Here is an 18,107-nt window from a genome sequence, read left to right on the forward strand (position 1 = left end):
TAACTTGCAACGAATGTCTTTTTGACAAAATTATAAACTTGCAATGTCTGAAAATGTAGGTAAACTTGTATACATGGTTGAATGCTTCACGGCAGGCCAGTGCCCTGTTTATTAACTAAGACGTCCTGTGTCGTTTCCATTTTTTGTTTGTACTGCTTGGCCCGTCGTGTGAAATCACTCCGGTTTACACTGACCGTGTTCAGAAAGCTGTCAATCACAACTTTTTCCCACTGAACTTTGTCGATAGCGCCTGCTAAATTCAGGGCAGCAATTTTCAGAACAGTAGCAAGACTTTTGCCGTTCTCCATGGATAATGTTATGTCTTAGAAAAAACTGTGGTACTAAAGGGTTATCTACACATACCAAGCAGCTCATGTTATAGCCTGAAGCATACATGGCAGACCAATCTGGACTCATCTCTTATCTCAGCCAATAATGGCTAGCGGGAAGGTTCCTGTCTTTTTCTGTGGCTAAACTAACTAGCCTCGTAATTTGACAATTTTATTGATATTTACAGATACAGGTTTGTTATTAAAGCACATAAGATCACATGTTCCAGCAGGCATTTCTGCCCCATTTTTATTTATTTATTTTTTACATTCAAATACCTCTCCTGTGAATTAGTGAGGTGCGTCATATGCCTAGCTTCCTGAACTGGGACACAATTAGCAAACATGGGATAAGTTTACATTTACTTTTTATTTAAGCTTTTTTAACAAACTATAAGGGACTAACATTAGAATTGGAGTTGATTCCAAGACAATACCCAAAAACCTTTAATACACAACTGGAAGCAACCACACATTTAGCCATAGAGCACGTTCTGATTGGCCGGAGAGGGGCCAAGCCTCCACCCACCCAGCAACTGCGCCAATAATTGTGCTTGTGAAAATAGCAACACACCCTCGAACCTATAGCACTACTGCCCAGTGCTTAGATTGACTGATTGTTGCGTTAGGCTTGTTAAAATAGAGACCTGAAAGTGAGAAAGGGCTTGGTTGGTTTATAAACTGTTTGTGTTAACTGCGGCAATTCCATGGTCGTGATGGTGAATGAAGAGCACTGTTTGACAGCACTTACCAATTCAAATTACTCACATTAGTACGCAGACTACGCACTCACTGTACAGAAAGATGATAGATTGATATGCGCGCGCACACACACCTCCTTTCAGAACATGTGTCCACAGAGTTCATAAAACATTATTTCTACCACTCTACAACCTCTCCATCCCTCACCACTCTTCCCAAGGACTCGGGGTCTGCATTTAATACACCCAATTACTTAGCCCCCCCCATTACGTCAGACCTGGCAAGCAAGCAGGTAGCATTTTTATCTGGGAGATGTCATTGGCCCGCTCTCTTCCCTCTCTCTCCTCTTTACAGATTGAATTACCAGGTTTTTATTGAGGCTGTTTGACGGATATTTATAGGACCAGCCCTCTCCCAAGCACAACGCAGTGATGTCATAAAATAATCATGAAAATGCTGGCCAATGGGGTTTGGCAATGGGCGGGGAGGTTGGGACAGAACCTCAGCAGCAGCACAGCCCTCTGGGAAGTGGAAAGAAACTGACTCCATCTGGCGAGGGAGAACGACTGCTGTATGTTTGTATACATGTAGAGCCAAGGAGAACCGCTATAGCTACACATTGGACTGTGGTTAAGACCTACATTGCCCAATGCATAGTACTCTTGGTGCAAAAACACCAGAAATTGCTAGGTTGCATGAAGGAAATTCTGAGGATAGCTATGAAAATACACACGTGTCTATTTTCAATATCCCTTTCTCCCTCTTTCCTCAGTTCAGCCATAACCAGACTTCAGAAATATACTAGATAAGTTTGTTTGGGGCAATGAAGTTGTATGCCACACAGCGGAGGCATTAGAACATGCTGGTGACAACTAGACCCCACATATACACTCTCCTGAATAGAAAGCGTGTAATGTTTAAGTCAAGTGCCAAGATAACCCACATAGATAAACACTCCAAAGCAACAGCTTGACAAACTCCCTTACCTGCACAACACCGTCATCCATTCATCCAGACCAGTGGTTCCCAAACTTTTTATAGTCCCGTACCCCTTCCATAATTCAACCTCCAGCAGCGAAACCCTCTAGCACCAGAGTCGGCGCGCTCTCAAATGTTGTTTTTTGTGAGTTTGTGACAACCCGGCTCGTGGGGAGAGCTCTCATAGGACCAGAGCACAAATAATAATAATCAATTTTGCTATAACGCATTTGACATTGTCCGTAAGCTAGAATTCATTCAAAAAATCCTACAATGATATAAAGACTTGTGTGTTGTTAATGCAGACGGAGAAGAGCTCCAACTTCTTAATCATAGCCTCAATTCTGTCCCACACATTGAATATAGTTGCTGAGAGTCCCTGTAATCCTAGATTCAGATCATTCAGGCGAGAAAAAACATCACCCAGATAGGCCAGTCGTGTGAGAAACTCATCATCATGCAAGTGGTCAGACAAGTGAAAATGATGGTCAGTAAAGAAATATTTAAGCTCATCACTCAATTTAAAATAAATGTGTCAATACTTTGATAACCAACGCACTTCTGTATGTTGTAAACGCGTTACATGGTCGCTCCCCATGTCATTGCAAAGTGCAGAAAATACATGAGAGTTCAGGGGCCTTGCTTTAACAAAGCTAACCGATTTCACTATAGTGTCCAAAACGTATTTCAAGCTTTCAGGCATTCCTTTGGCAGAAAGAGCCTCTTGGTGGATGCTACAGTGCAACTGCTTGTAACGCCCGTTACCACTCCACTATGTCTCCCTGTCATGGCTTTTGCGGCATCAGTACAGATGCCAACACATCTTGACCATCGAAGTCCATTTGATGTCAGAAAGCTGTCCAGTACTTAAAAGGATGTCTTCCTTAATTGACACCCCATAAACGTAACGGACATATACCAGGAGCTGTGCCAGGCCCGCCATGTCTGTTGACTCATCCAGCTGTAACGCATATAATTCACTGGCTTGTATGCGAAGCAGTAATTGACTCAAAGCATCTCCTGTCATGCCACTGATGCATCATGAAAGTGTTGTTGTTTGATGAAGGCCTTGTCTCTCTCGTTTTTGGGCCTTTAACCCCAGCATTGTCCCAGCCAAATCCACAGCAGCAGGAAGAATTAAGCCCTCCACAATAGTATGAGGCTTGCCTGTCCTAGCCACTCGGTAGCTCACCATATAAGACGCTTGTAGCCCCTTCTAATTAATGGTATCTGTTGCTTTTATACATGTCTTACTACTCAAATCTCATCTTTATTCTCGCTCAAAAAACTCCCATGGCTTGTTTTTCAAATTGTCATGTTTCTAAATGTCTGTAGAAGAGTGAATGTTCCCGTGAGAGTAACGGTTAATTTGATTGGATGTTACTTATTTGACTAGGCTTATCTGTATTTGACATTGTATTGTTATTTCGCTGAACATTAGATGGTTTAATTTTATGTTTGGCAGTGAAACGAGGCTACTCAGGCGAGGAATAAAACCTCACCCAAATGTATAACCCTGTTGGAAAATATAAATGGACTGTTTGGAAATAAAGAATTTCTGTAATGTTTATTTTTACATTTCAATCACATTTTTATTTGTGCCCCATTTTGGGAATACCTGACCCAGAACTATCACAATATTATCCTACTATTATAGTATCTGAACCAGTTTACACTGAGATGCTGTTTTCTCTCTACTTTTGCCTCATCTTAATCTGAAATCACTAGACCTCAGCCAGTTTGGTTAGGTTTGCTAACAGTCAGTAGTTGGGTTCAGTGCACACTGTAAATTCACCCATGTCATTCACCTGTAAGAGTGATTTTAAGGTTGTCAACAAAGCACAGTATGCCACACTACCTTGCCTGAGGTTGCCATGGCACCCAACTCTGGATTTGAAAGGCAGAAGCTGTGCAGAATGAATCAGAAGTAGGTTCTTGTTGAATGTGCCGATGTATGAGACTGCTTAGCCATAACCAGTTAGCTTGTGTCATACAGAACAAATATTTCCGGACTCTCCCTTGGTAGTTTGGATAGGAAATTATATTCGCTGATGGACTAGCCTACAAATCCTGAATATTAAGTAGATTATAGTGCACTTAAAGTATTCAGACAACTTGATTGGAATCCACCTGTGGTAAATTCAATTAATTAGAAATGATTTGGAAAGGCACACACCTGTCTGTATAAGGTCCCACAGTTGACAGTGCATGTCAGAGCAAAAACCAAGCCATGATGTCAAATTAATTGTCCATAGAAAAGACAGGATTGTGCCGAGGCACAGATCTGCGGAAGGGTAGCAAAAAATGTATGCAGCATTGAATTTCCCCAAGAACACAGTGGCCTCCATCATTCTTACATGGAAGAAGTTTAGAACCCCCAAGACTTCCTAGAGCTGGCCGACCGGTCAAACTGAGCAATCGGGGGAGGAGGGCCTTGGTCAGGATGGTGACCAAGAACCTGATGGTTAATCTGACAGAGTTAATCTGTGGAGATGGTCTGATGAAACCAAGATTGATTTCATTGGCCTGAATGCCAAGCGTCAAGTCTGGAGGAAGCCTGGCACCATCCCTACGGTGAAGCATTGTGGTGGCAGCATCATGCTGTGGGGATGTTTTTCAGCAGTAGGGACTGGGAGACTAGTCAGAATCAAGGGTGAATGTCAAGTTAACCCTGTTTCTTGTCTGCATCAAAGTAGCGGCCCTTATACCTAGCATCGAGCATGGTGGCTACACAGTAAAGAGGCGCAGAGAGAATGCCACCAAATTGCTTGTTCACGGCCTCTTGTAGAGAACATTTTAGAGTTTTAACCCCACGGTATGTCGGAAGTTTTGTTGAGCTGATTTTTCAATGCCATGACAGAGGGTATCACTTCTGCTGCAGTTGAGCTTATTTCTCCAGTCAGTTGTTTGAATGGCGCTAGAAGTGTGTTCATGTTTCAAACATGTTCTCAAATGCCATTGAAATGGCAGCAGTGGTATGAGAACCAGCATATTCTTGAACATGCAATACAGCTTTCATCAGTAGGAAATCCTTGTCGACCCACTGTGCTGTCAGACTCAGCATGCTCATGGGGCTGACATCGCTGGTCCAAATGTCCGTCATGAAGCTAATAGCAGTGACGCTCATAGCAAGTAGCTTGTGAATGTGCGTTTCAACAATATTGTGTAACTCCGGTAGGTCAACATCTGAAAAATAGTGCCTACTTCGTAGTGTATATCTGTGCTCGACCAGTCGGCGAAAGCCAACATCATCCACGACCGAGAGCGGTTGATTGTCAAGGGCAATGAATTATCTTGGCTTTAATGGATTTTGCCTTTTGAGTTGTCTAGCTGAAATGTTCTTACTCTTTCAAATGACTGCTGGACTTGAACTTGTTTAGTTGTTGGAAGTGTGCCCTTAGTGTGTTTCTGCTTTGGTTCTGTGTAACGCTGTATTTTCCGTGGCATCATTACGTCATCCACCTACGTTATATAGATATGCACTTCAGCTTAGACATCGGTTTTGCACATCGGCGTTATAAACTGGACATCTGGCCGATGGCGATGTTGCCATTTTTAGCTAATATCGGCCGATTTTTTTTTTTCAATATGCTTGCTTACTTAATTATTTATTTATTCTAATTATAAGCACAGCCATGTGCACATGGTAGTAGGCTATAAGCGTGAACGTTCCATTAGCAGAAAACGCCATTATCAAAAGTGGCCACAAATGCAATTATGCATATAATGCTTTTATTATAAAGGTGCATGTTTGTGGTAAATTATCTTCCCCAAACTTGAAACTCACCGCTGCTTATGTATGCCAATTAGGCTTAATTTAATTTTAAGTTATTTGGCCACTAGTTGATACAAACCTTATTAAAACATATAGGCCTATGGGCTAGGCTACATGTGGTGTGATACAAACCTTATTAAAACATATAGGCCTATGGGCTAGGCTACATGAGGTGTGATACAAACCTTATTAAAACATATAGGCCTATGGGCTAGGCTACATGAGGTGTGATACAAACCTTATTAAAACATATAGGCCTATGGGCTAGGCTACATGTGGTGTGATACAAACCTTATTAAAACATATACGCCTATGGGCTTACATGAAACAAACCTTATTAAAACATATAGGCCTATGGGCTAGGCTACATGAGGTGTGATACAAACCTTATTAAAACATATAGGCTTATGGGCTAGGCTACATGAGGTGTGATACAAACCTTATTAAAACATATAGGCCTATGGGCTAGGCTACATGTGGTGTGATACAAACCTTATTAAAACAGGCCTATGGGCTAGGCTACATGAGGTGTGATACAAACCTTATTAAAACAGGCCTATGGGCTAGGCTACATGAGGTGTGATACAAACCTTATTAAAACATAGGCCTATGGGCTAGGCAACATGAGTTGTGATACAAACCTTATTAAAACATATAGGCCTATGGGCTAGGCTACATGAGGTGTGATACAAACCTTATTAAAACATATAGGCCTATGGGCTAGGCTACATGAGGTGTGATACAAACCTTATTAAAACATATAGGCCTATGGGCTAGGCTACATGAGGTGTGATACAAACCTGGATCATTATCACGCACCTGAATCAAAACAGGGCAGCGGGAAAAAATACATGTAATCTATGAACTTAAATAGCGAATGGAGGACTTTTCTCTGTGGTTCATTTTCATGACAACCTGGTAGTCTATACTCATGTTGTAAATATAAGCAATGTGCTTAATATCAGGAAAGTTGAGAAATAAATATACTAGGCCCTGCCTATAGAAAGCTGATGGTATCCTCTTTTTATAAGCGGCCATCAGTCTGTTTTCTTAAGCAATTGCATAACCCATAGAAATGTTGCGCAACATGAGCGCATGGGCACTCATGGAGTGTTTGATTAGATGTTTGCATTGATGTCAAAGTGATTAGAGAGACAATGGACTGCTGAGTACCAGGCAGTTAGCAAGTTGGGTAGGCTACTAATGACCAGCAGCAGCATCGGAGCTTGGAGAAACCTAATTACAGTGACTAAATGGTCACGTGGAATTTGACTGCCTTCATGACTTGTGACTGTCGGTGTGGTGGTAATACGGTCACCGCAACAGCTCTAACCGTAACAAAATGTGGAAAAAGTCTAGGTCTGAATACTTTATAAATGCACTGTAAGTACTCTAAATGAGCATCATACAGATGACTCCCTTCAGGTAGTCATAATTATAATGGTAGCTTTCCTACACAGAGGCGTGCTCTAAAATAATGACCCTCCCCAAAGTCTAGGCTATTCCCTCTAAACGGACAAAACCATGTTTCTAACCACAACCACCTTTTATTAATCGAAGAGGGATTAGAATGTCACAACACAGCAATGGGTCCCAACCTACTATATAGGGTCATACTGCTCTAAAATGGCAGAATTGAGTCATCTTAATGGTCTGTGATGATGATGATGATGACTCAGTGATATTCTAGAAATAGAAATGGTGTGGCCCCTGGAAAGACTGACTGGATCAATGTCCTAGTCCACTAGAAACAGTGACTCAGTGCTTCACTCAATGCTTCCAGGAGAGAAGGGGGTGGGTGAAAGGAGGGGGGAGAGGGGTGGGGGATGGGACACCACTCAGGAGAGTGTCTTTCTGGATGTGTGCCAGAGTGATTATGTCGTTGCTGTAGGGAACATCCGCTGATACGCCCGTTAATGTTATCCGTGATTATTTTCATGCACATCACATAATGGCTACGTCATGATTACTTGTCTTACACACACACACACACACACACACACACACACACACACACACACACACACACACACACACACACACACACACACACACACACACACACACACACACACACACACACACGCTTAGTGGTATGACATCTGTTTGAATCTGCAAAAATCAGTAGATGCTTGAAGTGCTTGATCCCCGATATGTCTGAATCGGGCGTGTAAACCGTGCTATATTCACCATGTATCCCAGTGCCATCGGATATGATATCCATTCTTCCACTGCCAATATGTGGGTCTTAAGGAACAGTACAGGCTGTCCATCTAACACCTGTGAGTGGTAGCATGAAAACATATTTTCTCTGCTCCTGGGCTCTAAGGTATTAGAGGTTCAAAGGGAGAACAGCCTCAGAAAGCAGGTCATCACAATACTGCATTTGGAATAGAAAGCAAAGTAATCTCTTAACCAGCTGCTTTCAGTTCCCTCAAATCCCTGGGCTTTTCACGTTCTCTATGAAGACAGCGCTCAAAGGGGACACACTTATATCCCTTCATACTATTACTTTTTTCCACTAACTTTTTTCTCTCTTCCTTATATTTGAAAGCGACTGCCGGCATGAAAGCCAACTTTTATTTCCCCCTAACGACCTAGTAATAATTTTGTTAACGTTCTGCCTACGGCTTAGTATGGAAGGTAGGAACAATGCTGAGGCGACATTGGCAAGCATTATGCTCTTAAACTCTTGATGGTTGCTAGGCAGCGTCAGTTAACCATCCTCCTGCCAGTTCTAAATGTTGCAAGCACTTCACATAGCCCACCACTAAGCATGTGTCCTTACCCACACCTGGATGGATCCATAAAGAATTACTGTGGGAATACATATCAGTGAATGGCAATTGAAGGCATGTATTCGTTTGTTGCTTACTGAAACTCCCAAAGTCAACCAATCCTTGTAATATATTTAAAGCAATAGCCTACCCATGTGTGGTCAACTAGAGGATGATTTCAGCACTGTTTTGTTTGGGACAGCGCCATCACACTGCTTTGAGGCAATTGTGGGGACTCGTCTTGATAAATCAATAAATCTCCGATTTTTGTTGTTTGGATATTGGTTAGGCTACAATTAGGTTGGGGAAATGTTAGTTGAGATGAGAGCTGCCCATGGCCATCTTGTCTAGTGGGCTCATAAACATTTTCCCATGTTATTTAGTTTAACAAGTAGATTATTTTGCTTTTCACTCAGTTGTTTAGTAGCCTAGACCTACTCTCAACCAAAAGCATGTGACTTAACTGACTGGTCTGATAATCAATCAATGTGATTTTGTTAAACTGAATCTCTGTCTTTATAGGCTATTTGGTTAATTGGTTTCTGACTGGGAAAATATGTGGAGGTGAGGTGGTATAGCTCATCGATCACTGATCAGAAACATTTAGCATGCAATAATGTAGCCTAAATCAAGTGTACTGTAGGCCTATTGATTTCATTTGGATGGCGCAGCAATGACTGCACAGTCCCTGAACAGGTCTAATTAAACTCAAAATATGCTATTTTATTATTTTGAAAATGTTTTGTATTATGTTTCTTAGGACATGCATAAATTAATTAATACATTTATTTTTGATGTTGTATATTCTCAATGGATTTATTGAAATTCATAAATCCTATGTGAAAGCAGTATTACAGAAGAACGCACACACCCAGGTCCAATGTCATTGTTTTGAACCCGTCAAACAGTCTACTGGGAGGTGAGGGGTTTTGGGTGGCATGTCTCTGGCATTACTGGGATCACTGTGTGACTCTGGAACAAAGAGGGAGTTTTGAACCTGATATCCCCACAGTGTCACGTAAACAGCAGGCTTCTTTCACACTCTTCTCCTCCCTTTGAGTTCCCTCTTGAAATAATCCAGGAGCCTTCTCTCTCTCAACCTCACCCACCTGGTCCTAAACGTGTTCCATCAATCTGTCAGAGTGACACACGGAGGTTTCTCCTTTCATTTGCATTGTCTTGATTTGAGTTGTATCATAATTCAATTAATGAGGACTGTTGGCTTTAGCGTCATCGGTTTATGATAAATCTAGTAGTTTGGTCATAGGCAGGACATAAAACGGTCATTGCAGTGACATGAATGAATTCCATACACAGTACAGTTTTGTGTTACTCAACTCTTTTGATAGTTATGAAACAGACAAACTGACATCCAGTTTGTTTCTGGTCACTGACATCCAGTTTATTTTTGTTCTGGCCACTGTATCAAACAAATAAATGTAGTGATGGTTACTGACAAACTAATACTCTCTCCTCCCATCAGATGTGAAGAAGGACTGGTCGGACCACGCCCTGTGGTGGGAGAAGAAGAAGACGTGGCTGCTGAAGACCCACTGGACCCTGGACAAGTATGGTATACAGGCAGATGCCCGGCTCCTCTTCACCCCCCAGCACAAGCTGCTGCGCCTGCAGCTGCCCAACATGAAGCACATGAAGGTCAAGGTCAACTTCTCTGACCGTGTCTTCAAGGCCGTGTCCGACATCTGCAAGACTTTCAGTAAGTCAGATGTTGTCAACTCTAACTATAATGCACCTATCCTACCAAAGGGTCCTGTATAGTCTACAGTGTATACTCTTTCTATAAGGTTGGTTGAGCATGATGGTACCTCCTTTCGTCCACTCTTACTTTGCCATAACACTCTTGCTATTTTTCTAGATGAACTACCGGAAGTGTTCTCTACCTCCAATCTAGTCTGCTGCTCTTTTTCCCCTTCAGCCTTTTGTTGAGTTTATCCAACAGAGCCTGAGCTATCAGATATCAGCCCTCACTTCACCACCACTTCTGACAGGTGACTGTTCAGGCACCTTGACTCTGCTAGACCTGTCCTTGGAATAGCGCTGTCTGTTGACAAAACAGGATTGAGACAGGTTTAGCAGAGTTTATCAATCTAGCACAGTGTAATGACTCCCCCGTTCTGAGATGGATATTATCTCACACACATTACCGTGTCCAGATTTAGCCCTTGAGGCCCTGTCCCCTGACGAGCACTGAGATCAGACACCCCTCTATTGATATCTGCCCCTGGCCCTGTCAGCTAGAGTTCAGAGGAAAACACCAGTCTCATTTTATTTTATTTATTAGGATCCCAGGCTATACTTCCTGGGGTCCAAACGGGGAACAAAACACAACAAAAACATAATATACAGTGCCTTCAGAAAGTATTCACACCCTTAAGGCTTTTATGTTGTTACAGCCTGAATTTAAAATGGATTACACAATGTCAGTGGAATTATGTTTTTCTAAATGTTTACAAATTAATAAAAGCTGACATGTCTTGAGTCAATAAGTATTCAACCCCTTTTATAATGACAATCCTAAATAAGTTCAGTAACAATGTGCTTAACAAGTCGCATAGTAAGTTGGATGGACTCACACTGTGTGCCTTATTTTGTTTAACATGATCCCTTTGAGCATGGTGAAGTTATTAATTACACTTTGGATGGTGTATCAATACACCCAGTCTTTACAAACATATAGGCATCCTTCCTAACTCAGTTGCCTGAGATGAAAACTGCTCAGGGATTTCACCATGAGGCCAATGTTGACTTTAAAGCAGTTAGTTTAATGGCTGTGATGGGAGAACTGAGGATGGATCAACAACAATGTAGTTACTCCACAATACTAACCTAAATGGCAAAGGGAAAAGGAAGCCTGTATAGAATAAAACATACTCTAAAACATGCACCAGTTTGCAATAAGGCACTAAAGTAAAACTGCTAAAAATGTGTCAAAGCAATACACTTTTTGTCCTGAATAGAAAGTGTTATGTTTGGGGCATATCCAATACAACACATTACTGATTACCACTCTTCATATGTTCAAGCATAGTGGTGGATACATCATATTATGGGTATGCTTCTAATTGTTAAAGACTGGGAAGCTTTTCAGGGTAAAATCTTTTATGGAATGGACCTAAGCACAGGCAAAATCCTAGAGGAAAATATTGTTGTCTGCTTTCCACCGGACAATTGGAGATGAATTCACCTTTCAGCAGAACAATAACCTAAAACACAAGGCCAAATCTACTCTAGAGTTGCTTATCAAGAAAACAGTGAATGTTCCTGAGTGGCCGAGTTAGTTTAGACTTTTCTTTTCTAGTATATTTATCACAAGACCTGAAAAAGGTTTTCTAGCAATGATCAACAACCAATTTGACAGAGCTTGAACATTTTTGAAAATAATAATGGGCCAATGTTGCACAATCCAGGTCTGGAATCTTATCTTAGAGACTTACCCAGTAAGACTCTGGGTGAGTAAGACTCTGAGTGAGTAAGACTCTGGGTGAGTAAGACTCTGGGTGAGCACCTTTGGCAGCTGTAATCGCTGCCAAAGGTGCTTCTACAAAGTATTGATTCAGGGGTGTGTGTACTTATGTAAAAAATATTTATTTAATTTTCAATACATTTGCACAAATGTCTAAAAACAAGTTTTCACTTTGTCATTATGGGATATTGTGTGTAGAAAAAAAATGGTTTAATCAGTTTTGAATTCAGGCTGTAACACAATGTGGAATAAGTCAAAGGGTATGAATATTTTCTGAAGGCACTGTATGTAATATAATATACATAACACTATATAATCTTCTGTTTCTGCCTCAAGCTTCAGACACAGGAGATGGCCAAGGCTTGTGCAATGCCACTTACCTACATAATACAGTGCAAATTACAATACAAAATAAATAAAAATGGCAGTCTCTTCAGTCCCTGTTGTGCGGTAAGGTGTTCTTTATCTATTTTTAAAAAATCTGGTTTTATTACTAGCTTGAGTTGTGTCAGAGTCCATGTAGTTTATCCAGCCTCTGTTCTGGACCTGGGGACTGTGAAGAGACTTCTATTTGCATGTCTTGTGTGGTACCGATGAGTGTCTGAACTGTGTACCAATGCCCTCCTGACCCTGTAACATGGATCTCTGTCACCCCTCCATGTCGGCTCCAACCAGAGCCCTCTGTCGCCACTGAAGATTGCAGCTGCAGGAGGGGAAACTATTTTTATATGAAACATTCATCAGGCACTTTCAAGGACATCTGTTGGTCTTTTTTTCTTTTTTACCCTGGCTCATGTCATGTCTCAGGAGTTATGGCTACTCTACTCTTATGGTTGGCTCTACTAGGTAACACTGGAACTTTGTTTCTTATTTAGCTAAACGGGATCTTTTATTTAGAAAGGCGAAAAGAGGCCCACAGTGAACTAGTATGAGTTTATTTTCTTTGAAATGAGAGTGGAAAAATAACATTTTTGATGTAGTATTAAATAAACTGAATGTGCTGGATGACTGTTGTTATTCAGAGAGAGGTGACTAACTAAATGAACAGGCTAGTAAGCAGGCTCTGCTCCTCTATGCTGCTCAGTCCTTGTTAGGAATGTGTCTACCTCTGCTGTAATAAATCTATTTTAGTTTTGGAGAAATTCAGGACAAATTGCTCTTGGCTGACTTGGTGCGTGCTGAGGTGTCATACAATGACTTACGGTGGCTGGGAAGGAACACGCAGTGCATCTCTCTCTGCCTCTCTCATACTTACCTCACCCTTTCCTCATTGCCTTTTAGAAGGAGAATTTATAGGGAAATTCTAGAACATTGAAGTTTTCAATCATGTCCTTCATACATGTTCACAATGACCTAGTCTCTTCTGGAACTACCGTGCCTATAGAAAGTCTACACGCCCCTTGGATTTCTTCACATCTTATTTGATTTATTTCTTAAAGATTTAATGAAAAATAAACACTAGTATACCTTGATTAAATAAGTATTCACCCCCCCCCCCATTACAGCTGTGAGTCTTCTTGGGTAAGTCTGAGCCTGCCACACCTGGATTGTGCCATATTTGCCCATTTGATTATTTTCAGAATTCTTCAAGGTCTGTAAAATTGGTTATTGATCATTGCTGGACAACCATTTTCAGGTCTTGCCATATCTTTTCAAGCAGATGTATGGTCCTGTGTGGCTCAATTGGTAAAGCATGGTGTTTGCAACGCCAGTGTTGTGGGTTTGATTCCCACATGGGACCAGTACGGTGAAGAAAAAAGTGTGAAATGTATGCACTCACTACTGTAAGTTACTCTGGATAAGGTTGTGTTTCGGAGGACGCATGGCTCTTGACCTTCGTCTCTCCCGAGCCCGGGAGTTGTAGCGATGAGACAAGATCGTAACTACTACAATTGGATACCACGAAATTGGGGAGAAAGTGTTCCTTTGCCATTTTTTTTGTTTTGCAGTATTACTTTAGTGCCTTGTTGCATGTTTTGGAATATTTTTGTTCTTTTCACTCTCAATATTGTAGTCAATACAATGTTGTTGATCCATCTTCAGTTTTCTCCTTTCACAGCCATTGAACTCTGTAGCCGTTCTAAAATCAATGGCCTCAATGACGTTCCTCAGCAGTTTCCTTCCTGTCAGTTCAGAAATACGATTGAATCTTTGACGTCTTGATTGATTGGTATATACACGGAACAAAAATATAAAGTGTATGTTTCATGAGCTGAAATAAAAGATCCCAGAAATGTTCCAAACACACAAAAAGCCTAGTTCTCTCAAGTTTGTGCACCAATTCATTTACATCCCTGTTAGTGAGCATTTCTCCTTTACCAAGATAATCCATCCATCTGACTGGTGTGGCATATCAAAAAGCTGATTAAACAGCATTATCATTACAAACAGGTGCACCTTGTGCTGGAGACAATAAAAGGCCACTCTAAAATGTGCGGTTTTGTCACACAAGACAATGCCACAGATGTCTGATGTTTTGATGGAGTGTGCAATTGGCATGCTGACTGCAGGAATGTCCATCAGAGCTGTTCATTTTTGAGCCGCCTTGAACATCGTTTTAGAGAATTTGGCAGTACCTCCAACCGAACACTTGTATGGAGTTCTGTGGGCGACCCTTTTGCTGAGTTGTCAAACTTTTTCAAAGTTGTCAACGAAGTGCCCCATGGTGGCACAATTACTTTTTATCAATGGCAATTTGAACGCACAGAGATACCGTGAACGAGATCCTGAGGCCCATTGTCGTGCCATTCATCCACCGCCATCACCTCATGTTTCAGCTTGATAATGCACGGCCCCATGTCACAAGGATTTGTACACAATTCCTAGAAGCAGAAAATGTCCCAGTTCTTCCATGTCCTGCATTCTCACCAGAAATGTTACTCATTGAGCACGTTTGGGATGCTTTGGATCAACGTGTACGACAGCGTGTTCCAGTTTCCACCAATATCCAGCAACTTCACGCAGCCATTGAAGAGGAGTGGGACAACCGTAGGCCACAATCAACAGCCTGATCAACTCTATGCGAAGGAGTTGTTGTGTTGCATGAGGCAAATGGTGGTCACACCAGATACGGACTGGTTTTCTGATCCATGCCTGTAACTTATTTTTAAAGATATCTGTGACCAACAGATGCATATCTGTATTCCCAGTCGTGAAATCCATAGAATAGGACCTTGTAATGTTTTGGTTCAATTGACAGATTTCCTTCTATGAATGCATTTGTATTTTTGTTCAATGTACACCCTCCACAGCATAATTAACTTAAACATGCTGAAAGGTATATTCAATGTCTGGTAACAATAATAAATCTACCAATCACTGCAATTCTTTCAGGTATTAAAAAAAAAAGCTTGCTGGTCTTTTGTAGCTGAATCTGCGCTTGACATTCAACACTTGCTTTGGGGACCTTAAAGATGTACAGTGGCAAGATAAAGTATGTGAACCCTTAGGAAATACCTGGATTTCTGCAGAAATTAGTCATAAAATTTGATCTGATCTTCATCTAGGTCACAATAATGGACAGGGTCTCCTTTAAACTAATAACAAAAAACATTTGTTTTCATGTCTTTATTGAACACACCATGTAAACATTCACAGTGCAGGGTGAGGAAAAGTATGTGAACCCTTGGATTTAATAACTGGTTGACCCTCCTTTGGCAGCAATAACCTCCACCAAATGTTTTCTGTAGTTGCGGACCAGACCTGCACGATGGTCAGGAGGAATGTTGGATCATTCCTCTTTTACAAAACGGTTTCAGTTCAGCAATATTCTTGGGATGTCTGGTGTGAACTGCTCTCGAGGTCATGCCACAGCATCTCAATCTGGTTGAGGTCAGGACTCTGGCTGGGCCACTCCAGAATATGTATTTTATTCTGTTGAAGCCTTTCTGTTGTTGATTTACTTCTGTCCTTGTCCTGTTGCATCGCCCGACTTCTGTTGCACTTCAATGGGAATTCTTTTTTATGTCGATAATAGCAAGCTGTCCAGGCCCTGAGGCAGCAAAGCAGCCCCAAACTATGATGCTCCTCTACCATTCCACCATTTAGTGTTTGGGATGAGGTTTTGATGTTGGTGTGCTATGCCTTTTTTCACCACACATTGTGTTGTGTGTTCTTTCCAAACAGTATCGCTGTGGAATATCCAGGTGCACTCTTTGCAAACTTCAGACATTCTTCAGCAACGTTTTTTTTCTGGACATCAGTGGCGTCTTCTGTGGTGTCCTCCCATGATCACCATTCTTGTTTAGTGTTTTATGTATCGTAGACTCGTCAACAAAGATGTTAGCATGTTCCAGAGATTTCTGTAAGTCTTTAGCTGACACTAGGATTCTTCTTAACCTCATTGAACTTTCTGCGCTGATGAAGATCAGATCAAATTTGATTACCAATTCATGCAGTTATGCAGGTAATTCCAAAGGGTTCACATACTTTTTCTTGCAACTGTATGTATGGGGGACAGAGGAAGGGTAGTCCTTTAAAAAAATGTCAACCCCTATTATTTCACACAGTAAGGCCATATAAGGTATTTGATTAGTTGTTAAGCCAAATTTGACTTCTGAACTCATTTAGACTTGTCTAAACAAAGGTGATGAATACTAATACTATTGCATTTGTATTAATTTATAAAAGTGTGTGTAGAACCTTTAACATGATGGGGTATTTTGTAGGTCAATGACAAGAAATTACAATTAAATCCATTTCAATCACACTTTCTAACACAACGAAATGAGAAACGTTCAAGGTAGTGTGGACTTTCTATAGGTAGTTTCATTTGTAATTATCTGGGTGACTTTCAGTTTGTGTGACTGACCATAGAGCTGCACAGCATAGGGAATGAGATGGGGAATAAGCAGGGCCATGAAGAGAAGACTGGAGGCCTGTCCAACTGGCTCAAACTGCAGACAGAAAAAGAGCTGGATTCTCTGAAGCTGTGTGAGACGGTGACCATTCAGATTGACTCCCACGCTCATTTCATTCCGTCTTCCCCTTTCTCTCGCTTTCCTCATAGTGATTGATTTGGAGAGTATTTTTTGGGGGGTCACGCAGTAGCTGTTTCCTGGCGCAGACCAAGTTTACTCCTCCACTACAGGGATTTCTGTCTCTCTGTCCCTCTCTCTTTCCCTTCACAAACAAAATAGACTAACATCCAAGCACACGTCACTAACATCACATTCTCTCTCGCTTTCCATTTGACTTTCCCCTACTCTCTCTCTCCCCTCCCTACATACCATTAACCAGATGTGTAACAGAGCTGGGGTCTCTAGCCATGTGAACCACACATACATTTAGTGTGGGCGATCAATCTAATTATTACTGCAGTGCTGCTGTTCTCCCATGTCCACAGCAGCTGGCTAGAGCCCCCCCCCCCTCCACACACACACACACACACACGCACACACACACAGTCCATCTGGGGCAGTGCAGTGGGACCCAGAATACAATAGTAAAATGTGAGAATTCCCCTTCACTCCACTCCAGCGTTGAACTGTCCTACTATCATCTCATTTCTGGCAGCTCTGTGTTCCTGGACAATGTGTGTTTGGCTTGTCTGTCAGTGAGGGGGAGACATTTCCTTGGTTTCGATCGCTTTGATAATGAAATGCCATGTTTATCCTTCACACTCTGAGCCAATCTAGTAAATGTTTTTCTTGATTTAAAAAAAAAAAGCTGGTATTGTGTTAGGGCAGTAGTACCAGCCCATACAGCCCAGGAGGGCAGGCCTGGGACAGATGTGTGAAACTGATCTATAGTGGGCGACTGACTAAGTGTCACCCATGACATTGTTGTGCAGTGATCCAGAACACCCTCACCACCACGTTCTTTTTCCTTCTCCGGCCTACAAAGCATTGACGCCGACCAGCTGGCAGCTTGCGTCTCGTCTGTCTCATATGAGAAAGGGCGTGATCCCAGAGCACGCCAAGAAAACGTTGGGGTGCGGCCCTGCCACCCTGTCTGCAGAAGGAAAACCAATATGGGTGGTACATTAGGGTGGGGAAAGTGGACTACCTTTGTCTTCTGGAGTCTAGGTTTTGTCTGGTGTTTTTTGTTGTTGATGTAATCTT

General features: G+C 41.7%; 1 protein-coding gene across 6 annotated transcripts in view; it reads left to right on the forward strand.

The window, feature by feature from the left end:
- Nucleotides 1–18,107, forward strand: part of LOC124002290 (fermitin family homolog 2) — an 84,070-nt gene that overhangs the window by 30,150 nt on the left and 35,813 nt on the right. For all 6 annotated transcript variants that reach the window (XM_046309667.1, XM_046309668.1, XM_046309669.1 and 3 more), the window contains exon 3: nt 10,045–10,278. In XM_046309667.1, the coding sequence (XP_046165623.1) occupies nt 10,045–10,278 (234 nt within the window). The remainder of the gene's footprint in view (nt 1–10,044; nt 10,279–18,107) is intronic.

The sequence above is a fragment of the Oncorhynchus gorbuscha genome, linkage group LG17 (genome assembly GCF_021184085.1).
Source record: "Oncorhynchus gorbuscha isolate QuinsamMale2020 ecotype Even-year linkage group LG17, OgorEven_v1.0, whole genome shotgun sequence".
In the NCBI taxonomy this organism is placed as follows: domain Eukaryota; kingdom Metazoa; phylum Chordata; class Actinopteri; order Salmoniformes; family Salmonidae; genus Oncorhynchus; species Oncorhynchus gorbuscha.